This window comes from Polypterus senegalus, chromosome 2, assembly GCF_016835505.1.
Source record: "Polypterus senegalus isolate Bchr_013 chromosome 2, ASM1683550v1, whole genome shotgun sequence".
Classification (NCBI taxonomy): Eukaryota; Metazoa; Chordata; class Cladistia; order Polypteriformes; family Polypteridae; genus Polypterus; species Polypterus senegalus.
Genome location: NC_053155.1, coordinates 223,000,208 through 223,025,733, shown reverse-complemented (window position 1 = coordinate 223,025,733; position 25,526 = coordinate 223,000,208). Strand labels below are relative to the sequence as shown.

At 35.0% G+C, this 25,526-nt stretch overlaps 1 protein-coding gene across 2 annotated transcripts in view; it reads left to right on the top strand.

The window, feature by feature from the left end:
• Positions 1 to 25,526, top strand: part of LOC120523740 (protein diaphanous homolog 3-like) — a 933,584-nt gene that overhangs the window by 377,005 nt on the left and 531,053 nt on the right. For both annotated transcript variants that reach the window (XM_039745314.1, XM_039745313.1), the window contains exons 15-17: positions 452 to 556; positions 7,551 to 7,859; positions 9,268 to 9,382. In XM_039745314.1, coding sequence (XP_039601248.1) covers positions 452 to 556; positions 7,551 to 7,859; positions 9,268 to 9,382 — 529 coding nt within the window. The remainder of the gene's footprint in view (positions 1 to 451; positions 557 to 7,550; positions 7,860 to 9,267; positions 9,383 to 25,526) is intronic.

Sequence of the window (25,526 nt, the reverse complement as noted above, 5' to 3'; positions counted from 1 at the left end):
ACCTGCTATATCCTAACTACAGGGTCATGGGGTCTGACATAAACATTTAATACTTTTATTTAGGCTTCCAAGTTTTCTTTATTCTTTTTGAAACAGACTTCAGTGCTTTCATAAGAGGAGATTAAAACATTTAAAATATTATATTTGTGATCTTATTATGTGATTTATTATTTTTCAGCATTCCTTTACCCTGCTGTTTTAGGGTACTGTTTTAGTAATTTACTCACATTTGTTATGAAACATTTTAACATAAGCATGCCATTACAGACTTTATGGTCTGTTTTTTAATGTTGATAAACATTAATTTGATAGCACCTAATGTTTTGCATACTTTTAAGTTAAAGAAAAAAATTAATTAAATATGTAGCTCTATATTTAAATAAACTACTTAAACACTTGATTATGACATTTTATTGTATTTTAGCATTTTAATTAATATTTTTTCTTTCAGGTTGATGAAGAATTCATTGTTAGACAAGAGGCTCAAGTTCAGCTGGTGAAAAAAGAGGAAAAGATTAAGGAACTTGAAGCAGAACTACAGGCATTTAAATCTCGGGTAATAAACTGTTGTGCAAAGAATGATTTTTGATGGGCTCTTAATTTCACAACTTATAATAATTATTTTATTTATTGGTTGCATTTATCTTTCCTCTCTTACTCTCTCATTCACACACACTTCCTCTTATCTATCGTATCTATATCTTCTTATTGCCATTTTTGAAAATAAATCTTGGTTTTGATTAGTGCTTTTCTATTAGAATTCACATTTTGTTAATTAACCATGTTATCCCATTTCCTTTTTTGTTTTTAATAGGAATCCATATCTCCTAGCACACATACACTAAGTGTCAAACTTATTCTTTCTAATTAAGTGCAAAAGATACAGAGTTCAAGTTTAATCACTGATCCTTATCCTAGAATTGGAAATTGTTCTTTTAGCAATTTATTCTGCCTAACTGTGGCCTTGGACTATTCTACAGTGAAAGATAACTCGAAGCTGAATAAGAACTTTTCTGATAATTTTTCAATTTCAAAAAGTAAACAGATGCTGTGCATGTTCAATTTGACCATAAGCTCAGATTTTGAAGGAATGCTCACTGCATAATGCTAAAACACTGCTTCACATGTGGAGGAGAACAGCTATAACAGAATTCACAGATTCATTTTGAAATCACTTTTAGACTCCTTAAAGAATCCAGAATCAAAGACTGACCTCTATTTTATATTTTCCAGGTATTTATTACTTTATTTAGTTATAATTGAAGAGATGTTCAAGACCCTAATTTTGAAAAACCCAAAAAGTTACATCAGGCATATTTTTGCTTTGGCTTTTAAATTACATTTAAATTCAGTTTACTCCAAGTGTCTTGTATTATCTTAATGGTTACCTTAATCAATCTTGTGTGAGCATTTATCTAAAACCTTTTAATACCAAAAATAAATCTTCAGATTGTCAGCTGTCATTGAAAGTATCAACTATCATCAATCAATAAACTTTTTTTAGGTAACGAAGAATATTTAAAGCAGTCGGTGGTCATTTGTAATATTTTAACATTTACTATTTAATGTTAAAACTGCATTCTGTATCTTGTACAATTTTGTCAAATTATTCATCTCTGTATGGCCAATGACAAATGAAAATTAAATATTTAGTGAATTTATGTTTAGAGGTACATATTGAGAGCCTTAAAAGTAAAGATCTTGCTTTGTTCTTTGCATTTTAAAGCACAGTTGGGAAGAATAATAGTTTAACAGATCACAGACATTTACTATATGAGACAGTGCTAGATTTAGATTTATCATGTGATACAGTGCATTTATAGTTCAAGGTTAAACAGTAATTGTGCTGTCCTAGTTAAGCTGGCATCACCACAGCCATGGATGGTTTTGATGTGCATGACCTAAAATTATTTACTGCTGCTGTTTCCACATCATCTTCATCATCATCACAGTATTCCAGCTTTATCATTTTCAAACTTTCTGAGTCATCACAATCTGATTCCATCCTCTTTGGTCCCTGCAGTTATGCAGATGCCTTTTATCCTCATCGTACTTTCCTGTGTATCTTTAAACAACAGATGTAAATGGGGTAAAAGGGTTCTGTTCCCTAGCAATGAAAACAACACTTGTCTAATTAGAACAACTCTTAGCATTAATTAATGTAAAATGTCTTAGTTTTCTACTCTTTGTTAACCCAGAAAATAATTTAAGTGCAAAACTGTGTTTTCTGAAATGCTGAACATTTTAAGGGATTTTATTTATTCATTTATTTAGTTTATTGATCTGCCCTTTTGTTTTAGCCTTGACAAGTTCCTTTTGTAGTCACAGTTCTGTTTTTTCTTCTTATTGAAAGTTGTGGTCTTTAACCCACAAATGGTTTTCGATTGTGCTTTATAATGTCATCTTACAGTAGAATAGCATTCCTTTTTTTTTTTTTTTTTAATAAAATACATTTTCTGGTTAAAGGTTACTGGACTACTTAGAACACCTTGTATGTTAGACAGCTTCAGTCTATGACTGAAGTGATTTGTCAGTCTTCCAGAATAAAATAATTTTAACTTCAGCTAATTCTTTTCTTAAAATGGGAGTGGTAGTTACAGAAACTCTTTCTAAAGTACATAATATGCAATAGTAATATTCTGCTGTGTTACATATATCCTTTGCAAAGCTAACATCATCTTCAGCTAACATAACCACTTTATAATAAAACAAAACTATTCCTTTGACCTCTATGACAATTATAACCAATATCTTCTTAACTTTGTGAGTTTTAGTTACAATGGTACAACATTATTAGATATTATAATTGTAATATTGGAAATATAGGCACCAAAAATAGTGTTACCCAGTTATAAAATATTAAAGCCCAGGTGACTGTGGTTCACATGAACTGAAATTAAGTATAGTACTGATGCATGAACTATGAAATGTATATAAAATGCAAAGATGACTGTCTTAATCATTCACTCATGAACCAAAACCTCATTTCCTGTTTAGCTAGAAATCTGAAATTGCCAGGATGGTACATCTAAGGCAATAATTATGCACATACAGTATGCAGCTTTTTGATATATCAGTATTTAGGAGTTAAAAAAAAACTGAACAACTAAATACCCCAAAATCTCAAAAAAGCCTTGTTGGATTTGATTGAAATTGTACAAAAAACAAAATTAGTTTATACGTGTTTTTTTATTTGTGCATGTTTGTCATTAATAATGCTCTAGTGAGTGGTACATTCTAATGCACCACAGGCGTTGTTTTAACACAGTACTGACAGCGATGGGGCGTGCCAGTTTATACAAATGAAGGCAGCCAGCAGAAATGAAATGAAAGGAGCAAATTTTGATGCTCCAGACAATTTCATCAGTGCTCACAAGCTTTAAATAAGGGCATTGACAAACATGACATGCCATCAAAGGCAGCAACTACTGTGTCTTTTTTTCTTTCCTCAGGCACAAAAATGTAATTCTCGAGCTGGATTACAGCGTTTATCTTAGAGCATTTTTTCTCAAACTTTGTGGCTTTGGGATCCAGTTTTTTCTGTTCCTTGATACCCACAGACAGCATTTGAAGCTTAGAAGTGCTGGGTGTCATCTTGTTGAAGCGAGTAAAAGTTAGAAAAAAAGGAAAAATATCACACAGCATTGTCGACTACTTGGGTGGACTATGGGTATGTCACATATAATAGTAAATCTGAGATAAACCGATTACACTACATTTGCATTTTTGAAAAAGCCAAAACTGTTATCTATCTGCATATTACAATTAAGCTCACAATGCCAATTAATTTTTAGAAGTTAAATTAAAAAAAAACACAAATTAACCAATGGAGCCATGCCGTGATTAAACAGAACAAAGTATGAATTTTTCAGTAGTTTTTAAATTTGTATAAATCAACTTTAAATCACCTTTGTAACATTACCGAATACTGCTTTAATATGTTCTGCTGAAATTTCTTTTGCATCAACACCACTTAGTACAGTATGTAGCATGTTCAAAAGTAAGCAGCTTACTGTAAATGAATTAATAACATTAGCCCTATTTTAAAAAATGTATATATTGCATGTAGAAAAATATTTTGTTACATATTATTTCTGATAAATCCGATTAATCAGTGGCACTATATCTGAGGCCCTTTGACTTACAACATTTCCTGGCTCATAACATAGCTAGTTGACTAATAGGTCTGAATGAGCAATTGATGCTTTTAGGTAAACAGTGACCAGTGGATTACAGAGAAGTCTGAAGATTTAATAGGTTTAAGTGAGGAATAATAGTGACTAGTGTCATAAGTGCACCAGAAATGGGCCACCAACCAAAAATCATTTTGACAATGACAGTCCTGTGGTCTCAAACAGACTATTAAAGAAGCACATCTGGAGATTGATGTACCTTCTCCAGATTAGGCAATGGGCTAGATGTAGTCAATCAGGTAACAATGAAGTACAAAGAGATAACATGAAATGTGCCCTGCTTTCACTAGGCATAAAGGAATTTGTAGAATATAACTTGATCTAATGAATCCCTATTCCACAAATGTTCTAATATTGTTTGTATTTATCTAGCTGGGTGTAGGAAATGCAGAATAATGTTAGCAGTTAATTACTTAATGGTGTTTTTGTGGCACCCATTGAATTTCATGGTAAACGAAATGTTAGCAGGATACTGTATATGACCATTTCTGCCTTTCACATTCTTTCATGGAAATATTGTACTCACCTGCTTCTAAGAATTTCTAGAAGATAGTATGCTGCACCACAAGGTTGGGAAAGTCATGGAAAGGTTCAGTGAATACAAGTATGAATTCAGCTTAATGCCATAGTCCCCTTAGTCAGCAGGTGTTGCTGTAATCGTGAATTAGCCTTTGGAAAAGGAGTGAGCAAAAGGTCAGTTATAATAGGAATGACCAGCAGGGCTGGTCAATCCATTAGGTGACATAGGTGCTCCTAAATACCCTCAAACCATGCTATAGACACCGTTTTGCTAACATCGGGACTGCACATTCTGGAATCACCCACAGCCAAAGCCCCCAACTTGCCACACTTTGGACACCAAAGTACATTGATTTGGTAACTGAAGGAGTGCTTGTTCTGGACATTGAATGTGTCCCAGCCCCATTCAAGTCTAATGATGCTAGGTGCACTCTGGATCCCAAAACTTCCCCATTTGGTGACCCATATAGGCTTTGACCGGCACTAATGGGCAGGTGTATTTTTACTGCTATGGTTTCTGATCAAATTTACATTAAATTGGCAGTAGACAAGAATGACTGTACATAAATTGACCTTTGAGATACATTGATGGTATACTTGAGTAAGTTTTAATTCTTAGTGTCACATTGGTCTTTTTGTGTAGAGTCGTCAATTATTTACTTTTAAATAGTCAGCCAAGTTGGATGTATTGTAATAGAATGTTCATATCTTTTTAAATGAAAACAGACTAAAAAGCAGGTTTTCTTCAGTGGTATTTTAACAACTGACGAAAGACACATAGTGTAGTTTTAATTTAAATGAGGTTAACTTTCTCTTTCTGTTGCTAGGTGTAACACATCACACTGACTGTAGTTGTTGAGTAGACATACCACATTGAAAATACAGTGGAAGATTCTTTATTACTACCTCAGCTGTCTGTGTTTAAAATGAAGCAAAGCTGATGAAAAATATGATACAGTGGAGACTTGTTACATGTGGGATAATTCAAGATCGGAGGAGCTCCTCCACATCGAGAGGAGTCAGATGAGGTGGCTTGGGGAAATGATCAGGATGTCTCCTGGACGCCTCCCTGGTGAAGTGTTCCGGGCATTTCCAACCGGGAGGAGGCCCCAGGGAAGACCCAGGACATGCTGGAGGGACTATGTCTCCCGGCGGCCTGGAAACGTCTGGGGTTTCCCCTGGAAGAGCTAGAAGAAGTGGCTGGGGAGAGGGAAGTCTGGGCATCTCTGCTCAAGCTGCTGCCCCCGTGACCTGATCTTGGATAAGTGGAAGAGGATGGATGGATGGATAATTTAACATCATGAATCCTATCTTTTTATTCCTAAAATATATGAACTTGATTTAAATGATTCTGGATTGTTGGTTTAAAATAATGTACTCTGTATTCAGTTAATTTAGAAGGGTCTGGTAATGTTTGCTTCTTGGCGTATTTAATGAATTTAAGTAGACTGAGTTCATGCACAAGTTATTTAAACACTTCTAGAAGTTTGACAATCTTGTGTACATTCATTTTGTGGACTTTGAGAAGGTGTAACATTATAGAACCTATAATATTTTATGGAATGTTACAAAGTGTGTGGTTCCAGAACTGCTGCTGAATGATATTTGACCAGTGGGTTTGCAGTTAGGGTTCTTTATTGCGCTGAATCCATTTAAAGTGAGTATAGCCCTTGGCTAAGAGTGTGCCTTGTCTTCTCTACCATTTGTAATTTTCGTGGATAGCATGGCAGTACAGAGCTGAGTGAATACCCATTTTTGGACCAGAGACTCTTTATCTCTTATAATTTATAGGTTGTCATTTTGTCTGCTACTGACTAATTTCTAACACATGCTTGAATAATTGATGTCAATTAGGTTTTGAATCAACAACCATGTTGAGAAGTTCAGATACCTTGAGGACATGAGGTAATCATAGCACTAATGGATTGATTCAGCAGTACTAGGAAATTTATATCAGACAGTAAGTAGTGTTTAAACAGAAACTAAGTCTTCTGACAAAGCTTTTAGCCTCTTTAACTGAAAGAATTTTGTCACAGGCACAAATGGTTGAAATAAACATTGTGGACAGGAGTGCTGGCTTCAATCTCACTGCTCTTTCTAGTGACTGAGAGCAGACATTTGATGTATTTTGGGTAGTTTGTTGGTAGGCCTACCTCTTGGAGTCTCTACAAATAGGAAGTGTTTTGGGCACTGCACATTGGAAGAAATCTCTGGGTATTCTATAGAACTGCTAGGAACACTGGAGTATCATACGATTACCAAAACTAAGGAAATCTGACTTTTGCAATGTTCAGTAGGAAAATTGCAATCAAAAGGATGTACTTTGATAAAGAAAGAGTTATATTTTGTTATATGGAATGTGTATAAATAATATATTCCATGCATCCATGTTCCAAACCTGTTTATTTAGAGCAGGGTCACAGAGAAGCTGGCACAATTCCTGGACACCCTCATCGGCACAGGAAGAACACACAAGGGAGCATCCAGGACTGAAATTCTGGTGGTCTTGTTGTGAGGCAGAAGTGCTATCATTGTGCTTTGCTGAATAATGCATTATCACTTCCAATTAATTTTAAATGCAGAAATACATAAAAAAGACTAAATTAGCAGCTTATTGTCTTGATGTCTGACAAACTTTAAAGGATTACTTTTAACTGTAATTTGTTGTACATGTGGCTGTCTTGGCCCAAACTAACCTGATTTAATTTGGTTTTAGATTTAAATAAACAATAGTTTTCAAAAATCCACCACATATCATGAATAATGTTTATTAGAAAGTACATTTTGATAATTTAATTTTCTAATTATTTAATTGTTTGTTTATTGTATTTCTTACAGTTTGGAGCTATCACGGTTGGTGTTTCTGCTCATGGATCAGCTCAAGAAAATACCCTTCCACCATCTTCAGGGCTACATCAAGTTCAGCTGACTCCTCCTGGCTGTGGACCCCCTCCACCACCCCCTCCACCACCTCCTCCACCACCTCCTCTCCCATCTTTCTCTTCCTCTGGAGTGCCTCCACCACCACCACCTCTTGGCTTTGGAGGAGCTAACTGGTCTCCACCCCCTCATACACTGCCTTATGGAATGAAGCCAAAGAAGGAATTCAAACCACAAATTACAATGAAGAGACTTAACTGGTCCAAGGTGCTCTGTAAAATGCTAACAATGTAATGCTTCCACTGCTTGGAGCAAGTTTTTTTTTTCTGAAAATACAGTAATCCCTCACTATATCGCGCTTCGACTTTCACGGCTTCACTCTATCGCGGATTTTAAATGTAAGCACATCTAAATATATATCACGGATTTTTCGCTGGTTCGCGGCGTTCTGCGGACAATGGGTCTTTTAATTTATGCTACACGCTTCCTCAGTTTGTTTGCCCTGTTGATTTCATACAAGGGACGCTATTGGCGGATGGCTTAGAAGCTACCCAATCAGAGCATGTATTACATATTAACTAAAACTCCTCAATGCTATAAGATATGCTTCCCTTGCGGCGCTCGATTGTTTACTTGTCTCTGCCTCTTTCTCACCCTCTCTGACATTCTCTGCGCCTGACGGAGGGGCTGTGAGCAGAGGTGCTGTTTGCACAGAAGCTGTTTGCCTAGTGGATACGGACGCACCTCTAAGAAATGCCGCTTTATCGCGGTGCTTCCAAAAGCACACTTATTGATTTTTTGATGGTTTGCTTTAATCTTGCTCTCTCTCTCTCTCTCTCTCTCTCTCTCTCTCTTTCTCTCTCTCTGACATTCTATGCGCCTGACGGAGGAGATGTGAGCAGAGGTGCTGTTTGCACAGAGGCTGTTTGCTTAGAAGATACTGACGCTCCTCTAAAAAATGCCGCGGCAAACTTAAAAGCACACGTTTTGATTTTTTGATTGTTTGTTTTTCTTTGCGAGCGCTCTCTGAAATTCTCTGCTCCTGAAGAGAAGAAGATCTATTTGCATTCTTTTAATTGTGAGAAAGAACTGTCATCTCTGTCTTGTCATGGAGCACAGTTTAAACGTTTGACTAAAGGGTGTTATTTCATGTCTAGAGGGCTCTAATAATGTTAACAGTGTGGGAGAGTTTATAAGGGCTTAAAATATATAAAAATAACCATACAAACATATGGTTTCTACTTCGCGGATTTTCATCTATCGCGGGGGGTTCTGGAACGCAACGCCCGCGATCGAGGAGGGATTACTCTACATGGATTAATTAATGAGTTATTTTTTACTATTGTATTATTTTAAAAAAAAAAAAAAACAATTTTTTTGATATTATTGATGTTGGTCAATACAAGTTTAATATTTTTGGAAATTGAAACCAAATTAATTCTTTGCTACAGAGCAAAGTGACCAAAATCTATTTTTTTAAGTTTTTGAAATAGGTTTTCTGTTTAGAATTGTTTCATACTATTCAAGAAAAATAAAACCACTTTAAATCATTTAAATACATATATTTATAGTACATACTGCATATATAATACAATAGTTTGTAGTTTGTCTAATGCTGATTTCTTAAAAATTTATATAAATTTAGTAAGAACTTAATTTAATTTTGTTCTTCTAGATCCGACCTCATGAAATGTCCGAAAATTGCTTTTGGGTAGTGGCAACAGAAGACAGATTTGAGAGTGCTGATCTTCTTGCCAAGCTTTCCCTTACTTTTGGAAACCAAAAAATGGGTAAGTTCTTGTTTAATGTTAATCTCATTCTCAGTAATTGGTAAGCGCTGCAGTAAGTAGAAATTGTCATGGTGGCAAGTTTGTATAAGATCTAATCACTTTGCTAAGGCAAAATCCAAGCAAGGTGCTAGAGCGAAGACTTCATGTAGTTGTCCTTTAATGCAGATGATGAATTCTTGCTTTGAAACAGTGGACTGTTTATTTATCTTAGCATAGTTTTTTTTTTGATGGATCTGTACAAGTTCTCAGAAGGTAGTTGTATATATTTGCACCTTTATTGTACCTTTGCAGACAGTTCCAAGGTCTGTAGTATAAAGCAATAGGTCTTTGGAATTTGCAGACTTTATTCTATATTTGTTTTAATCACAAAAAAATCTGTTCATGGTTTTGTTAGATTATTTCTCAGTTGAAACTTCAAGAAAATCTCAAAAAATGTGATTGTACCATGTACACATGGCAATAAACTTGACTTGAATAAAATCCATTTTGGAAATTATAGCATTGTAGTTGTTTTCACATAATGTCTTACTCATACAAATGAGTCACTGTTTCACACTGGAGCTTTTCACTACTGCGTGTGTTATAGTGAAAATTCTCTCCTGGCAAAGATGTTTACAGTTGTTCTGACAGGAGGAACTAAGTATCTTAGCCTTGGTCAACAGTATGGACAGAGGAACTTTTTGTGTGACTAGTGAATTGAAGGATGGAGAGCTTTTGAAACTCACTGTAAACTTTAATGAAAAATGGTAGACTTGTTTTTGAATTTATCTGTCTTTCTGTTTGGTTCACATTTCTGTTCCCACTTGTGATGCATTGTGGATACTGAACATGTATGTCTGATATGTGTGACTGAAATAATTTTATGAGAAAATTGGTTTCCAACAATTAAATAGCCAGTTGAAGGTGGTATGTTGACAATGTGATTACTGAGTACTGGTGGCAGCCAAAGGAAATAATTTATGAGTAATGTCTCACACCTTACTTACAAGTGCAAAGAAATCCTCAGCTGTGCCCACTTACTGGAGAGAATATGTTAGAGCAGTCTTCTGAAGTTCATTAAGCTAAACAATGTTATACAATAAGTGGACAGGCTACACTGACCATGGAGTTTTTGAGTGCAATTTTATATATTTGTAGAAGAAAATACATTTTAGTTTCTGTATTAAAAATACATGTTTTGCCTTTTTAAGGCAAGAAAATTGTCTGCACCCCACTAATATAAATAGGTCCCTTAAACCCATAGGTATTGCAAAACAATGCTTATAATTTAGGAATTTTATTACATTTCTTCTACAACCCACATTCCAATGAGGTTGGGACGTTGTGTAAAACGTAAATAAAAACAGAATACAATGATTTGCGAATCCTTTTCAACCTATATTCAATTGAATATACTACGAATACAAGATATCTAATGTTCAAACTGATAAACTTTATTGTTGTTTTGCAAATCTTCACTCATTTTAAAATTTGATGCCTGTAACACGTTCCAAAAAAGCTGGGAGAGGGGCAGCAAAAGACTGGGAAAGTTGAGGAATGTTCAAAAACACCTGTTTTGAACCATACCACAGGTGAACAGGTTAATTGCAAACAGGTGTTTGTCATGATTGGGTATAAAAGAAGCATCCCCAAAAGGCTCAGTCGTTAACAAGCAAGGATGGGGCAAGGTTCACTACTTGGTGAACAACTGCGTGTGCAAATAGTTTTGCAGTTTAAGAACAACATTTCTCAACGTGCAATTGCAAGGAATCTAGGGATTTCATCATCTACTGTCCATAATATCATCAAAAGTTTCTGAGAATCTGGAGAAATCTCTGCACGTAAGCGGCAAGGCCGAATACCAACACTAGATGCCCGTGACCTTCAATCCCTCATGCGGTACTGCATTAAAAACCGACATCATTCTGTAAAGGATATTACCACGTGGGCTCAGGAATACTTCAGAAAACTATTGTCAGTTAACACAGTTCGTCGTTACATCTACAAGTGCAAGTTAAAACTTTACCATGCAAAGCGAAAACCATATATCAACAACACCCAGAAACGCCACTGGCATCTCTGGGCCCAAGCTCATCTGCAAAGTGAGAAAGTGTGCTGTGGTCTGATGAGTCCACATTTCAAATTGTTTTTGGAAATCATGGATGTCGTGTCCTCCGGGCCAAAGAGGAAAAGGGCCATTCGGATTGTTATCAGAGCAAAGTTCAAAAGCCAGCATCTGTGATGGTATGGGGGTGTGTTAGTGCCCATGGCATGGGTAACTTGCACATTTGTGAAGGCACCATTAATACTGAAAGGTACATACAGGTTTTGGAGCAACATATGCTGCCATCCAAGCGACGTCTTTTTCAGGGACTTTCCTACTTATTTCAGCAGGACAATGCGAAGCCACATTCTGCATGTGTTACAAAAGCGTGGCTTCGTAGTAAAAGAGTGCGGGTACTAGACTGGCCTGCCTGCAGTTCAGACCTGTCTCCCATTGAAAATGTGTGGTGCATTATGAAGCACAAAATATGACAATGGAGACCCCGGACTATTGAGCAACTGAAGTTGTACATCAAGCAAGAATGGGAAAGAATTCCGCCTACACAACTTCAACAATTAGTGTCCTCAGTTCCCAAACGCTTATTGAGTGTTGTTAAAAGGAAACGTGATATAACACAGTGGTAAACATGCCCCTGTCCCAGCTTTTTCGGAATGTGTTGCAGGCATCAAATTCAAAATAAGTGAAGATTTGCAAAACAACAATAAAGTTTATCAGTTTGAACATTCTATATCTTGTCTTTGTAGTGTATTCAATTGAATATAGGTTGAAAAGGATTTGCAAATCATTGTATTCCGTTTTTATTTACGTTTTACACAACGTCCCAACTTCATTGGAATTGGGGTTGTAGAATACATTACTTACTTAGTCTTGCTAACCTGTAAATATCATCTTAAAATTTTAAAGCTGATTCCCTGAGGTCCACAAAGGTTTAAAGATAGATAGGCTATTGCAGCAGACAAAAATCACAAATATACATATATAGTAAGAGTTATATGTAAGTAAATTAACAAAGTATATGTATTTACTAAGTGTAAACAAATTAAAATTGCACATACTATTATGTACAATGTCTTAGGAAGAAAAGTACAGCATGCTAGTCATTGTCACACTATATTGTACATAGTGTCATTGTCTGTCAAGATGTCTGCTAAACTAGTTTACTACCATCCAGTAAACAGGGAACAATACCTTGGTCAAGGAGGTGACTCCTTATAGAGCCTGATGGCTTAAGTTAGAAATGGCCTTACATAATGATTCTTTGAGTAATTCAGTTACCTTAGTTTGTTACTAAATGTGCTCTTCTTTGTAGCCAAAAGCTCATACAGGGGGCGAGAGTCATTGTCCAGAGTATCAAATATCAGAATACCCTAACCTCTGTTCTATCAAAGTGAAAATTCTTTCTTCAGCTTCTGTACAACATGAGCGAAATGTGCAGCTCCACTGCAAGGTTGCTTTTTTAAAATGTTTGTGAAATCATTTACCCAAGCATGAGAAGAAGAATCTCGGACATGAAGTGTTCAAAACAATGTAACATTTAACATTTTTTAATTATTTTTTTCTTTGTATAGTTAGCATACCTGATTAGAAAAGACATTTTAACACCAACTCGAGGATATTTTAAACTGTAACTCTTTTTACTTTCAAATGTTTTTTCAATATTTTGCAGTTTTAAATGTGACAACCATCTTCTGAATGCTTTGGTATCACAATATTTAGATTCTGTTCGTGCAGAATTTCAATGATTAAAAATGTTTTAAGAAAATAATCTGCAAAACCTGAAGTAAAAAATCATCTTTTTATAGTGTAGGCAACCATATTTTACAATATACTCTTGACTTTAATTTTACTGTGCTTCTTTTGTTTAAATTACATGACAATAAAGAAATAATTAGTTGCATTAGCTGTTTTATACACATTTCAATACATCTTTGGAACAGCAAACTTTTAATATATGTAATTCCTTTTCCAGAATACTCTTTATACATTTTGTCCATTATAGAGCTTCAGGAAATGTGAACCCATCTTCGGCAGCTTCAGACATTAGAAAGGGACCATTCTTATAGAAGGCAAACTAAAGTATTCTTTGTTCAATTTTAATTCTGTTTACTCCCTGACATCTCCGAACTGACTTTACCCATTTACCCCTTAATTCTTTTCCTTTTTCCTCCATATCCTGGCAAATCTTCTCAACCTTTTTATCCGTATCACACATCTTTTTGATGTCATTCTGGTCCTCTCTCTAATCCCTACAATTTATCTACCTCTGCCTTTATTCAGTACACATTCTACCTCATTAGCTTATATGAATTATTTTTAGTAGAGCATCGTGTTTTCATTTGTCTCATTTCAATACACTAACTCGTGACTTGATCATTTTTTAATTTTTAAAATAATTCGAAAAGTGTTATAAATACTGTATTAGGAATGTTAAATTTCAAGGAATTTTTTAATAAAGAATCAGAAACGTGTCAGTGCTTGCAAAGAATTCAGAACAAACCTTTAAATTACAGTAACTCACAATCAGCAATTTTAATTTTGGTATATTTTTATGTATTCTGCTGAGTATTGTAAGGTCATGTGCACCAAACTTTGCATCCAGAATGTCTAGCATGACTGAGAGGCCTTGCCTGGTATTCTGTGTTTTATGATTATAAATATTTATCATTTCAATACTAAATCACAGGAAGAAAGAGTATATACTCAATACATGCTAAAACTGCATATTTAATATAGGAACAAAAACCTCATAGTCTCATAAAAAATAAATATACATAAGTTGAGGAGCTGTAAATGAGGGAAACCATTCACCAAAACACTATACTCTAAACCAAGCAACTGGAAAAACATGACTTGCGTAATCTACTTGTCTTAAATTGCGTGACAGCTGAATAACAGGGTAGCCTTTATATTTAATACAGTAATTTGGTGCTCATCAAAATTGTTCTACAGTGCCACTCAAAGAAGATGCAAAGACATATTCATTTTTGAACATAATTTGGAAAAGTATAGAAACTACTGCTTTGACAAAAGCTCCTACTCGGGTGCCTATCTTTAAATGGCAAACATGAGTGAACTCTGTACCTGGAAAAGAATATAGAGGTTTTGACTGTAGTCACATTAAGCCAAGAGAGTATTAAAGTTTAAAATCAGATTACTCCATGAAAGAAAATTTTAGTAGTAAAACAAGAAGAAATGCAGTAACAGGCTCCTGGACACTTATAGTCAGAAAGCTGCGACTGTGATACCACTCTTCTAAGCTTTGATACATTGTTTTAAAAGCTCACATAATTAAATTTTAACAAAATCAAAAAATGGCAAACAATATACCACTATGTACACCATCAGCCTGCTAATGCTTCTGTAAGCAGAAAAAGCAATCCAGCTACTACTGGCACCATCACTGTTTATAATGGCTAAAGCAGCATGTGCTGAGTGGCACAGACAATTGTTGTATATGACAAACATTGCTTATGGCATTCACTGGATTGTTCTATGAATATGAGTAAGTTCTAATACTTGATTTCTTAGTGTGCCCATACTACACACTCCAGTGACTCGGACTCACTAGACTTCACTGTCTCTTTTCTATGCTTGTCATCTGCATGACTGTAACTTAACTGTTAATTCCATGCTTGTGTTTTTAAGTGTTGCAGTGCCAATGGCATCATTGGAACTCTCATAGTGTGGATAATCGGCAAGGATGGGAAGCCACAACTTTGTTTTACCTTGGTCTATCAGAGGTCACTTTGTTATAATATTTAATTAGATTTGTTGTGCAAATTTGGTTTACTTCTTTCTTGTCAAACTTCATGTTGATTCTTTTTTTGTAATGGGCATTGTAAACAGGAGCAGGATACGGCCTGGGTGTAGATGCTAGCCATTTTTTTTTCAGTTCCTGAATGATTTTCATCCTTGAATCATCCAAGTGATAAATGTTTTTTATTCAGATCCCTTATGCATGCAAAAACCCACAAAGTTGTGCAGGTTATGTTAGTTGACAAATCTAAATTAGCCTTTGTATGAGTTAGGAACTGTTGTCCTTTGTAGAGCTTTTTTCTGTTTAATTTGTTTTGTATCACAGTAAATTGCTGATGCCAATGACATGAGGTAAGACGAGCAGATAAAGTTTGATGTTTGTGAGTATGGTTCAACATTGCTGAATCTTTTTCCAAATCTCATTTCACCTGATTTTTATTTATTTTTCCTTCATTTGTCTTGGACCACAAATTGGAAGATGTGGCAGTATATCATTGGCATGGGCATGACCACTTTCTCATATCAATCAACCTATTTAAACGCACAAACTCTGACCAGTCTTGAATTATAACCAGGTCCCATTCAAAAATATTGTTTGTAGCAAGTTAAATTAAACACCCTTACTGAATCTTATTCTGCTTGCCTTCAAAGTAGATAAGCACACATGGCCAATAATGCTGTTTGAAAGCAAGTAATTACAAAAATATGTAATCATTTTTGCAAAATAAAATACTGCTTTTGTGAGAGAAACAAGAACTATTTTCAAGGTGTGGAAATGGGCTTAATAGTACAGAAAGAAAAAAAAGATCTCAACCTCCTAAAAATGAAAGTAGTATGATTTCATCCGAGCAAATCAGTGTCTTCTCATCAGGCGATATACCGTCATTTGTGAAACTACAGGGGGGTCAAACACACATTAATAAATAAATATATCCATAATTTGGGAGAGGTTAGATCTGGTTGTGAGGCAATGTGACACTTTGTGGCAAGGAGCAATTCTGTAAACCCAAATGTAAGTTTTTCCCAACATTGTTGTAGCTGTGTTTTCCCAAAAATACCAAAGTTCAGCTGCTCTAGCATAAAAATTGTGATTCAATAAAAGCCTGACGCGCTGAAATAATTCCACAGACAAAATATCTTGGTATTTAAAAATTTTAGTTAGAATTCCAAGTAAAACCGTTCACACAAAGGAGAGAAAATTGAAATAGCAAAATAAAGAAAAATTCATTTTAAGACAAGTTCTGTTCAAAGCTTAAATCTTGATACATTTCAAATCGTTACAGATAACTTCAAAACGTTTCTGAACCATTTCAAAACGGTCAGAAAATTGTATGCCTATCCCAAGTTGAAAATGGGTCTTTTAAGTCCTTGTGAACTGTAACCTATTCTAAATAACAACTTATAGCAAGAAAGTTCTATCTCTTACTAACTTATAGGGGGTAAAAGGCAACAAGGCTACCATTGTCAATGAGTATGAAAGAAATTTATATTCTGTTCAAATTAAGCAAACTCTAATATGAGTTTAACTAAAAATTTTACTTTCTAAGCATGGCTTTTACAATTGTGTTTAATGTACTGTTTATAAAGATACTATTTATAAAAAATAATATTTAATGAGAATTCATCCAGCCAAAAATGGAACTGTCTTTAATAATATAGAAAGCTACTTATATAATACAATTACCTCTTTGTCAGTTACAGCTATCGAATTAATGCGATTTTTTTTTTAATGTTTTGTAAGTTAAAGATATATGTATATACAAGTAAGACTGAAAAATTATTTTTGTTGTGAGAGAAGACAATCTTTTTGTAATTTTCATATATTTAATTTATGTGATTTTCTCTTAAAACCAGTTTAGTTTATTGATAGAACAAAAACTTTTTATGTGTTTAGTTGAAATAATTCTCTGTGCAGTTCCTCATTTTAAAGTATAGGTATAATTTACCATTTAGAATAAGGGATGCAAAAAAGGAAAACAAAACAAGACAGTGAATATGAAATATGCTTGTGTTTGTGGGTGGTCTAGCAATTTCAGTTAAAACAAGTGTGTACATACTATAGCTGTCAAGTTGTTTGAAGATCAATTGCACCTTACCCTTTCAACACATCACGTGTAACTTGGTAATCTTCAAGCTTCATAGTCTGCTCTTATAAACAGAAAGCTCTTCTGTTTTCTAAGTAAAATGTAAAATTATAAATTGTGGGGTTTGAAAAAATATTTTGATTGCATATGGTGTTGTATTTAAAGCCTCTAGCCTTTTCTGTGTGAGTGTTTTAATTAAGATTGATTGACGTTCACAAAATAAAATAAAAAGTTATCTTATAATTTCCTCAGTTTTACACAAGTAAAGAATGTAAATGTTGGGTGCCAGTATAACAGCACAGAGTCTTCTGTTATAACCTTTTATAAGGTTAGAGAATACAGAGCATGGCATCTGAGGCCATTCTTTACTTAATCTCTCCAAATCATTCAGGGTCCTAGGCCCTCCCCTGTGTACTCATCTCTTCAGCTCCCTTTCCACAGGTTTTCAATAGGGTTCAGGTCAGGGAACCAAGGTTGTTATAGTCAATGAAAACTAAAATCAAAACTGAAACTATTATTAAAAAAACATTTTCGTAAACTGAAATAAAATAATTAACAAAACTGAAATGAAAACCTAAAACTAAATGAAACTATTAAAGTAGCTGGAAAGACTAACTGAAAAAAAGTAATAGTTTACTAAATATAATTTTAGTTTTCATTTTTGAATGAATATTCTTGCTGTTAGTTTTTAACCCTTATAACTTTTGACCCTTAAACTGAAAGTCATCCATCATGAGCCGCCCGCGTATATTCATCCAGTGAACTTCGGCTAGTGAAGGACTTTGGTTGTTCACACAGCAGTTGTGGTGACAGAACAAGATGAGTACGTGTGTAAAGCGTGTTAGATAGAAAACAATTTATGTGCCGCCTTTGGTTAGCAACGTCTGCACTGAACTACAGGTAGGTAAGGTGAAGAGAGTCTGCCAAGTGATGAAAAGCTAAACATACTAATTTGTTTTTGTATTTAACACTAGAATTACCAGAGCCTACGAAAAAACTCGTAAATCCGTCCCACCTTAAATCGCTTCTTAAAATCGTTCACAGCTCTCCACCAACGTCTTTTGTCATCTAGATAGATAGATAGATAGATAGATACTTTATTAATCCCAAGGGGAAATTCACATAATCCAACAGCAGTATACTGATACAAAGAAACAATATTAAATTAAATAGTAATAAAATGAAAAAAATTAAAATAAAATTAATGTTAGCATTTACTCCCCGGGTGGAATTGAAGAGTCGCATAGTGTGGGGGAGGAACGATCTCCTCAGTCTGTCAGTGGAGCAGGACAGTGGCAAAAGTCTGTCACTGAATCTACTCCTGTGTCTGGAGATGACACTGTTAAGTGGATGCAGTGGATTATTCATGATTGACAGGAGTTTGGTTAGTGCCCGTCGCTCTGCCACAGATGTTAGACTGTCCAACTTTAATCCTACAATAGAGCCTGCCTTCTTAACAAGTTTGTCCAGGCGTGAGGCGTCTTTCATCTTTATGCTGCTGATAAAAATCAGGCTGCAAGCAGCCGGCTATTCCATCCCCCCACCGACTTAGAACTTTCACAAACTTCTCCCAGCTCATGCCTTGATTGATTTTGTGGGAGTGAAGTGGAGTGGAAATAATAGATTGTTGTTTGGAACACACGCATTTAATGTCTGTTCCATTTCTACAGTAATCTGTGTAAACACATTGTTAAAACAGAAACGTTTTTTATATTCTACTAGTAGATGACAAAATGTAGGCATAAACTATATAATGTATGAAGCCTGAAGTATCCAAGAAATACTTTCACAAAAGGTACAAATCTAACACAACAATTTTGCTTTTATTCAAAAATATAACTGCAGAAACAAAAAGCCGCCTTAACATGCGACATTGACAGCCGTTTATTATGACTGTCTCCGTGGCGTAATAGAATCAGCTGCCGACTGGGAGTCAAAAGGTCGCGAGTTTGATCCTGCACTACTCCGTTTTGAGAAGTAAGCTGCTCTTAGTCTTACTATTTTAAAATAATAACATACATTTGATTTTAGTCTGTAACGGCCGGTGTAATTTATGATGCTTGTAAAGGTTAGCTTTGGTTTTTTTTTTTTAGTCAGTTTTATTATCTCAGCCACGTTCACGAGCCCAAACACACCCCACACCCGCATCTGACACTGCTGTTTTCACATAGACACGCTATAACAGAGGTAAACTTAGCTCCCTTTTACATTGGAGCATGAATGCACTTATCATTGTTTGCATACTAAAGTGTCAGCAGGCACCTTTCGTGGCATTACACACATTTTTGAGCATGCCCTCTGCACACTACTTGTGACTTTAGGCTTTAGGAAGTAAGTAAATAAATAAAGGTAAATCGTGTCATAAAATGATTTCTTCAAAACGTCGAATGTTATTTATTTGGCACGGACATGCTCAAAAAATACATGTGTAATGCCACAAAAACTGCATGCAGACATGTCCGTCCCAAATAAATAACATTCGACGTTTTGTTGGTTGTAAATGTGTGTGTGTGTGTATGTATGTATGTATGTATGTATATACAGTGTGTGTGTGTATATATATATATATATATATATATATATATATATATATATATATATATATATATATATAGTGGCAGAAGGCTGGGGCCCATGCCACTTCACCACAACTGCCAGGCAGACAAGGGTGGGAAGCCCAGTATCTCCCCCTAGACGCTAGATGGCAGCATCCCTGGGTTGCAGCAGTGCCTCGGACTCCCCCAGGGCTTCAAGGGGATTGGAGTTTTGTGCAGCTTTGTGGGGTTCCACAGGCACCGCCAGGGGGTGCTGCACCAGGAATGATTGGCCCCTTTTGGGCACTGCTTTCGCGGCACCTTGGTGCCTGATAAAAGGGAGCTAGAAACCACCACTTGTTGGCCTGAGTTGGGTGGAAGGAGGACAAAGCTGTGGAGTCTGTGCCGGGTCGGGCACAATATAGCACCTTTCTTACTCTCTCTCTCGCTATATATATATATATATATATATGGACACTGCAATACCTCCCCCTGGACGCTAGGTGGCCTCCTCCCTTGGGTGGAGCAGTGCCTCGCGTTCCTGCACGGGTTCCTGCAGGGCATCCTGGGAATTGAGGTTGGGTATAGCCCTGTTGGGTCCCACAGGCATCACTGTGGGCGCTGTGTTTGGGACTCCTGAGCCTGTATGGGCAGCATATTCATCACACCTGGAAATGCAGCCGGAACACCAGGATCAAGCACCTGGAGCATTTCCAGGTGAACTATAAAAGGAGCTAGCAACCACCACGCAGTGGCCAGAGTCGAGTGGGACGGGTTAAAGCTTGGTGAGGAGGAGTGGTGGTAGAAGAAGTAGTGTCCTGTGTGTCTTTGTTCTTTTGGGACTGTGTTGGGCCTGTGGGACATGGGGAAGACGTGCCCAACAGCTGAAGAAAAAATAAGTCTTTCATTTTATATGTGCCTCTGTGTCAGTCTGTGCGGGGTCGGGCGAAATATAGCGACTTTATCACTATATATATATATATATATATATATATATATATATATATATATATATATATATATATATATATATATAATATGCTACCATGGCTGTCCGTTTCTCTGTCCAGGATTTAAAGTCACATGCAGCTCGCAAACCATTTGTCCGCTTTCAGGGTGATGATTGACCTCCAAGGTTATTACTGTTTTTATTTTATTTTATTGTAGAATCAATTCTCAGCAGCGGCCATCTCTGCCATCTTCACCGTCTCTTCCCCTTCCTCTTCATATCTTAAATCATTCTTGAGGCAGATTGAAAACTTAATTTTTCACTAAAGCTGGCACTTAAAGAAAACATACTAAGTAATTGCACCACAAACACTGACTTATTCAGTTTTAATGCAAAAAGATGCAGATGAAAGAAGAGAAGAGGGCCGCTAGGGTAGAGTAAAGAAGAGCTGCTCAGGAAGCAGCAAGCGCATCAACCTCTGAGCAAACGAATGCTAAACGTACAGAGAAAGACTATGAAAACTATAAGTCAAATGTATTCACTGCACGCTATCGTGCGGTACGCCGTTACTGGTGTATATATATATATATATATATATATATATATATTGTGGTGAAATGTTCTGGTCCAAATAATTTTCCACAATACACAAACAAAGGTTTGGGGACCGTCCCCATATATTGTCGTCCAGACAATAAAGAATAAATGATTCAAAGTCTTAAATCAAAACAATGAAAATTTTAGTTCCAACAAAATGGCGAATTTATAGGGAAAAGGATTATGGGACAGGAAATGGTTGGCATGAAAACAGGAACCGGAATTAACATCATAATAATGAGACGGAAGTGAGGTGGTTTGATGGAGCCGGAAGTGACGTCATCGTGGTTGGCCGGAAGTGATGTCATTGCGGCCATTTTGGAAGCCGGAAGTGGAGGAACTTATTTTTCTTCAGATTTTTTGTTGAGCAAAAGAGATTTAGGTAAGTACCACGTGACAACCCTCTATCTTGCGATGTTTCACTCACCTTTAGGCTCTTTGACTGCCTCCTAATCGCACATGTGTGACAATATATACATGTTATTTATGTGATGTTAAGCACCTGTGCGTGATAATATAAATAACTTCTCAGTTTCTTATTGCTTGGTTAATTTTTGTCATATATTGTAGTTGTAGGTTGTGTTCTTTTTTTCTCAGTTTATTACTCTGCTTTAATGTAAAAGCCAATATTCTAGTCTGCTGTCTCTTTTAAAGTCAGCCTGGCCATTTACAGGAAGTTACAGCTTCAAGACTACATAAACACTTCCTCAGTACAGTTATGTGAAGTAAAGGAACACTATAACTATTTTACTATAAAACTTAGAAAATCGATTAATGAAAAAATTATTTTTTGAGATCAGCCAATTTACTGATCATTGATTAAATTATTTGGAGTTAAAACTTTCTGATCGATTGGAGTATCACTAGTAAATTAACGATTCATTCGTGTTCTCTTTTTCCGTTAAAAACAACAATAACTTTTCATTGGAAGTTTCCATGTTATTTATATCATGATAGTGATTTGTACTGAAGGCACTGGTTTTCACCACTCATCCAAACAGAAAACATTAAGTAAAGTATATATATATATATATATATATATATATATATATTTTTTTTTTTTTTACTGTATATATATATATATATATATATATACTGTATATATATTGGTCCAGTTTTTGTATTCAGCGATAGTCTGAGTTGGTTTGTGCTTTGCACCAATTCTGTCCAGAAGTACCTCTTGTACAAATTTAAAAAAAATAAAAATTTAAATACAATTTACAAATATTATGGCAGGAAAACAGCCTTTTACAAAAATAGCCTTCCGGGATTTCATAATTAGGGTTATTCATTCAATCAGTTTCTGTCTCTGTATACTCTTATGCATCTCCTGATCCTTAAATTGCCTGTTTTACCTACTTTGTATACTGTCAGGAGAACAGGTAACTGGATGAAGTAGGTTGGTTCTTCTGTTCTGTGGTTGACTTCAGTGGGTGGTGTTGAGTCCTTTCATCTTCCTGTTACCTTCATGAATATTCACTGATTTACACACATGCTTTACCTTCCTTTAATAGACAGAGGGCAGATGTTGAAGTTATTGAAGGATACAAAATTCTAAACATCCCATGCAGTTTGTGTGTGTGTGTAGATTTCTTTAATGTATGCAGTGTCAAATATATTGACATATACTTTGCCAGAGCTCATTTGCATTTCCTAATAGGTAGCTCAGCTCTTATTTTCTCACAGAGAACAGATTGGAACCATTTCCAGTCCTGTTATTGTATAATGAACTATTTTTGTTCCACTAAAGAGACCTTGGCAGCACAGGTGTATGATGTACAACTTAAATATTTCTCTGTCAAATTTTTAATCCATGGTGATGTGAAAGAATTGTCCTTCATTTGAAAAACAAAATTATTTCAGCCAAATATATGCAACATGTAAACTCATCTTTAATCCATTCAGAAGCAAAGGTTTGATTTACATTATGATTTGACTTCTTGTATTTTAAATGGAATGAGATAGTGTATATTTAGTGGGGTTTGAAAAACATAGTAAAGTACAATATTCAAATAATAAAAAAGTTAAATTCTTGTAGTCGTTTGTAAAACACTAACATATTTTAAAGGTTAAGTCCTATTCTTCAAACTCTGAATGCAGTAATTACTCTGTATTTCCATTAGAATGCATAAATATGTCTGAGGGAGAGTTAATGTGGAAAGCATGCAGAATGCCTAAGATGTCAGACTACTTTGGGTCTCTTCATAGCGATACTATTTATTTAAACATGACAAGTCACCACAGGGTGTCTGAATTAAGCAAAAAAGGACTTGCAAAGGAGGCAAAGAAGTAGACATTAATTGATCTCATCTGGATATGTGCCTCTTCATTTACACCTCCTGTCTGTTTTTGCCTTTCATGTTTTTTAAGAGTTTATTAGCTGAGCTGGTTTAGTACATTTTCTTAAGAGAAAAGTAACAGAGATATAATATTTGATAATTGGAGTGTTCATATTTAAATAAACAAAAAATTATTTTTTTTACAAATTTGGTTATAAAGGCATGGAGGGTAGCAGTAATTTGTCATTCACAGACTTTTAAAATTCTGTTTCATATGTGTCCTTAATTTGGATATATTAAATAGAAATTCAGCCATCATAGTTTCCCAAGTTGTCATAAGATTACCCTAGTCCGGGCAAATTAATATACTGAAGGCAATTACTATTAATTTTAAAACTGCATACTTTAAATATTTGTGATATTAGCAGTTTGACTCTTGATTTTATTTTTAAAGGACTAAAATCAATCTTTCATACTCCAGACAATCAATTTAAAAACATGTATACTTTTAAAATCCATTTTTATATTCCATGCATTATTTTAACATAATTTTGAAAAACAATGATTTTATGTCTGTCATGGTGTTGGTGGGCCGAAGAGGCTGATCATCATGCCTTAAAGCAAACTGATTATTTGTGTACAAGCTCTTCTTTACTGTCAATGTAAACTACTGGAAATGACAATTGCCAAGCTGCATACCTAATTCAGAAAGCTGGGTATCTAAGCAACACCTGGGAATCTACAGAAGGGCAGTTAGCCAGCTTCAATTTGTCTACCTGAATGACTACTCACTTCATCAAGTGTCCTCTTTTGCAAAGAGCAATGCATGTTTTACTTGGCTTCAAATATATAAATCTCTTCAAAATTTCATATCATATTTCATTTTATATTAGAGTTGAAATAAACAGGAGGTTTATTTCAGAAATTTCAAAACAGTTCCCCTCTTAAGGGACAGGCAGAAGGTTATGTTACAAAACAAGTTATTTTTACTCTAGATTTTTCACTAAGCAGTATATTAAGGAATTCAGCAAAATAATAGTTTAATTGAGCTTATATCTCAGTGTTCCCTATTGGTCATAAGTGTGTGCTTAAGTTAGTTTTTAAACATAACTAAAAATAATATTTTTGCTAGTTGTTTAGACTGTTGCCTTGGTTTATGTGCTAAAACATTATTTTATTAAATGCATGGGTCCGTGTTATCTTTTCAAAGTCAGAATTAGAAACCAGTCTCTGAACTGTTGCTTTCAGTGTTTATTGTCATATTAATAACTTTTGTTTTTAAAAAGCAAAATACTGAATATTATACATTATGAAAAATGTGTACATTTGTCCAGCCATCCATGTTTTATATCTTTATATTTAGGTGAATTTTCAAAGAAACTGTGTGTTCCCAGTAAATTTTTAGCTGGACACTTTCTACTATGACTTCTCTTTAATTCTGCATCTTTATTTCTGTGATGACCTTATTAACATGTTTGTTTTTCAGACTCCTCAGATGCATTTTTAGTTTAACTTTTTTTCAATTTTCCTTCCTCTATATTCATTTCCCTGCAAGAACTGATTTAGAATAAAAAGACATAAAACAGGCTAATCAATCAATCTTTATTTAATGTAAACTGCCATAAAACTGGCTAATTCACTTCATCAGTACAAATATTTCTTTGTTTGCAAATCTAGTTCTTCATTAATAATGTGGTGTTTTATTTATAAATAAATAAACTAACTATATAATGAATTCTATTTATGATACATAAAACTGAAAATATTAAAATGGCCAAATATTTGGTTTATGTCACATATTATATATTTTGTATAAGGAAATGTGTCTTGATTCGAACATTTTAGCAATATTTAGGCAAGCCTTTGCCAGGTATGCTACCTTAGCAAATGATATAATCTTG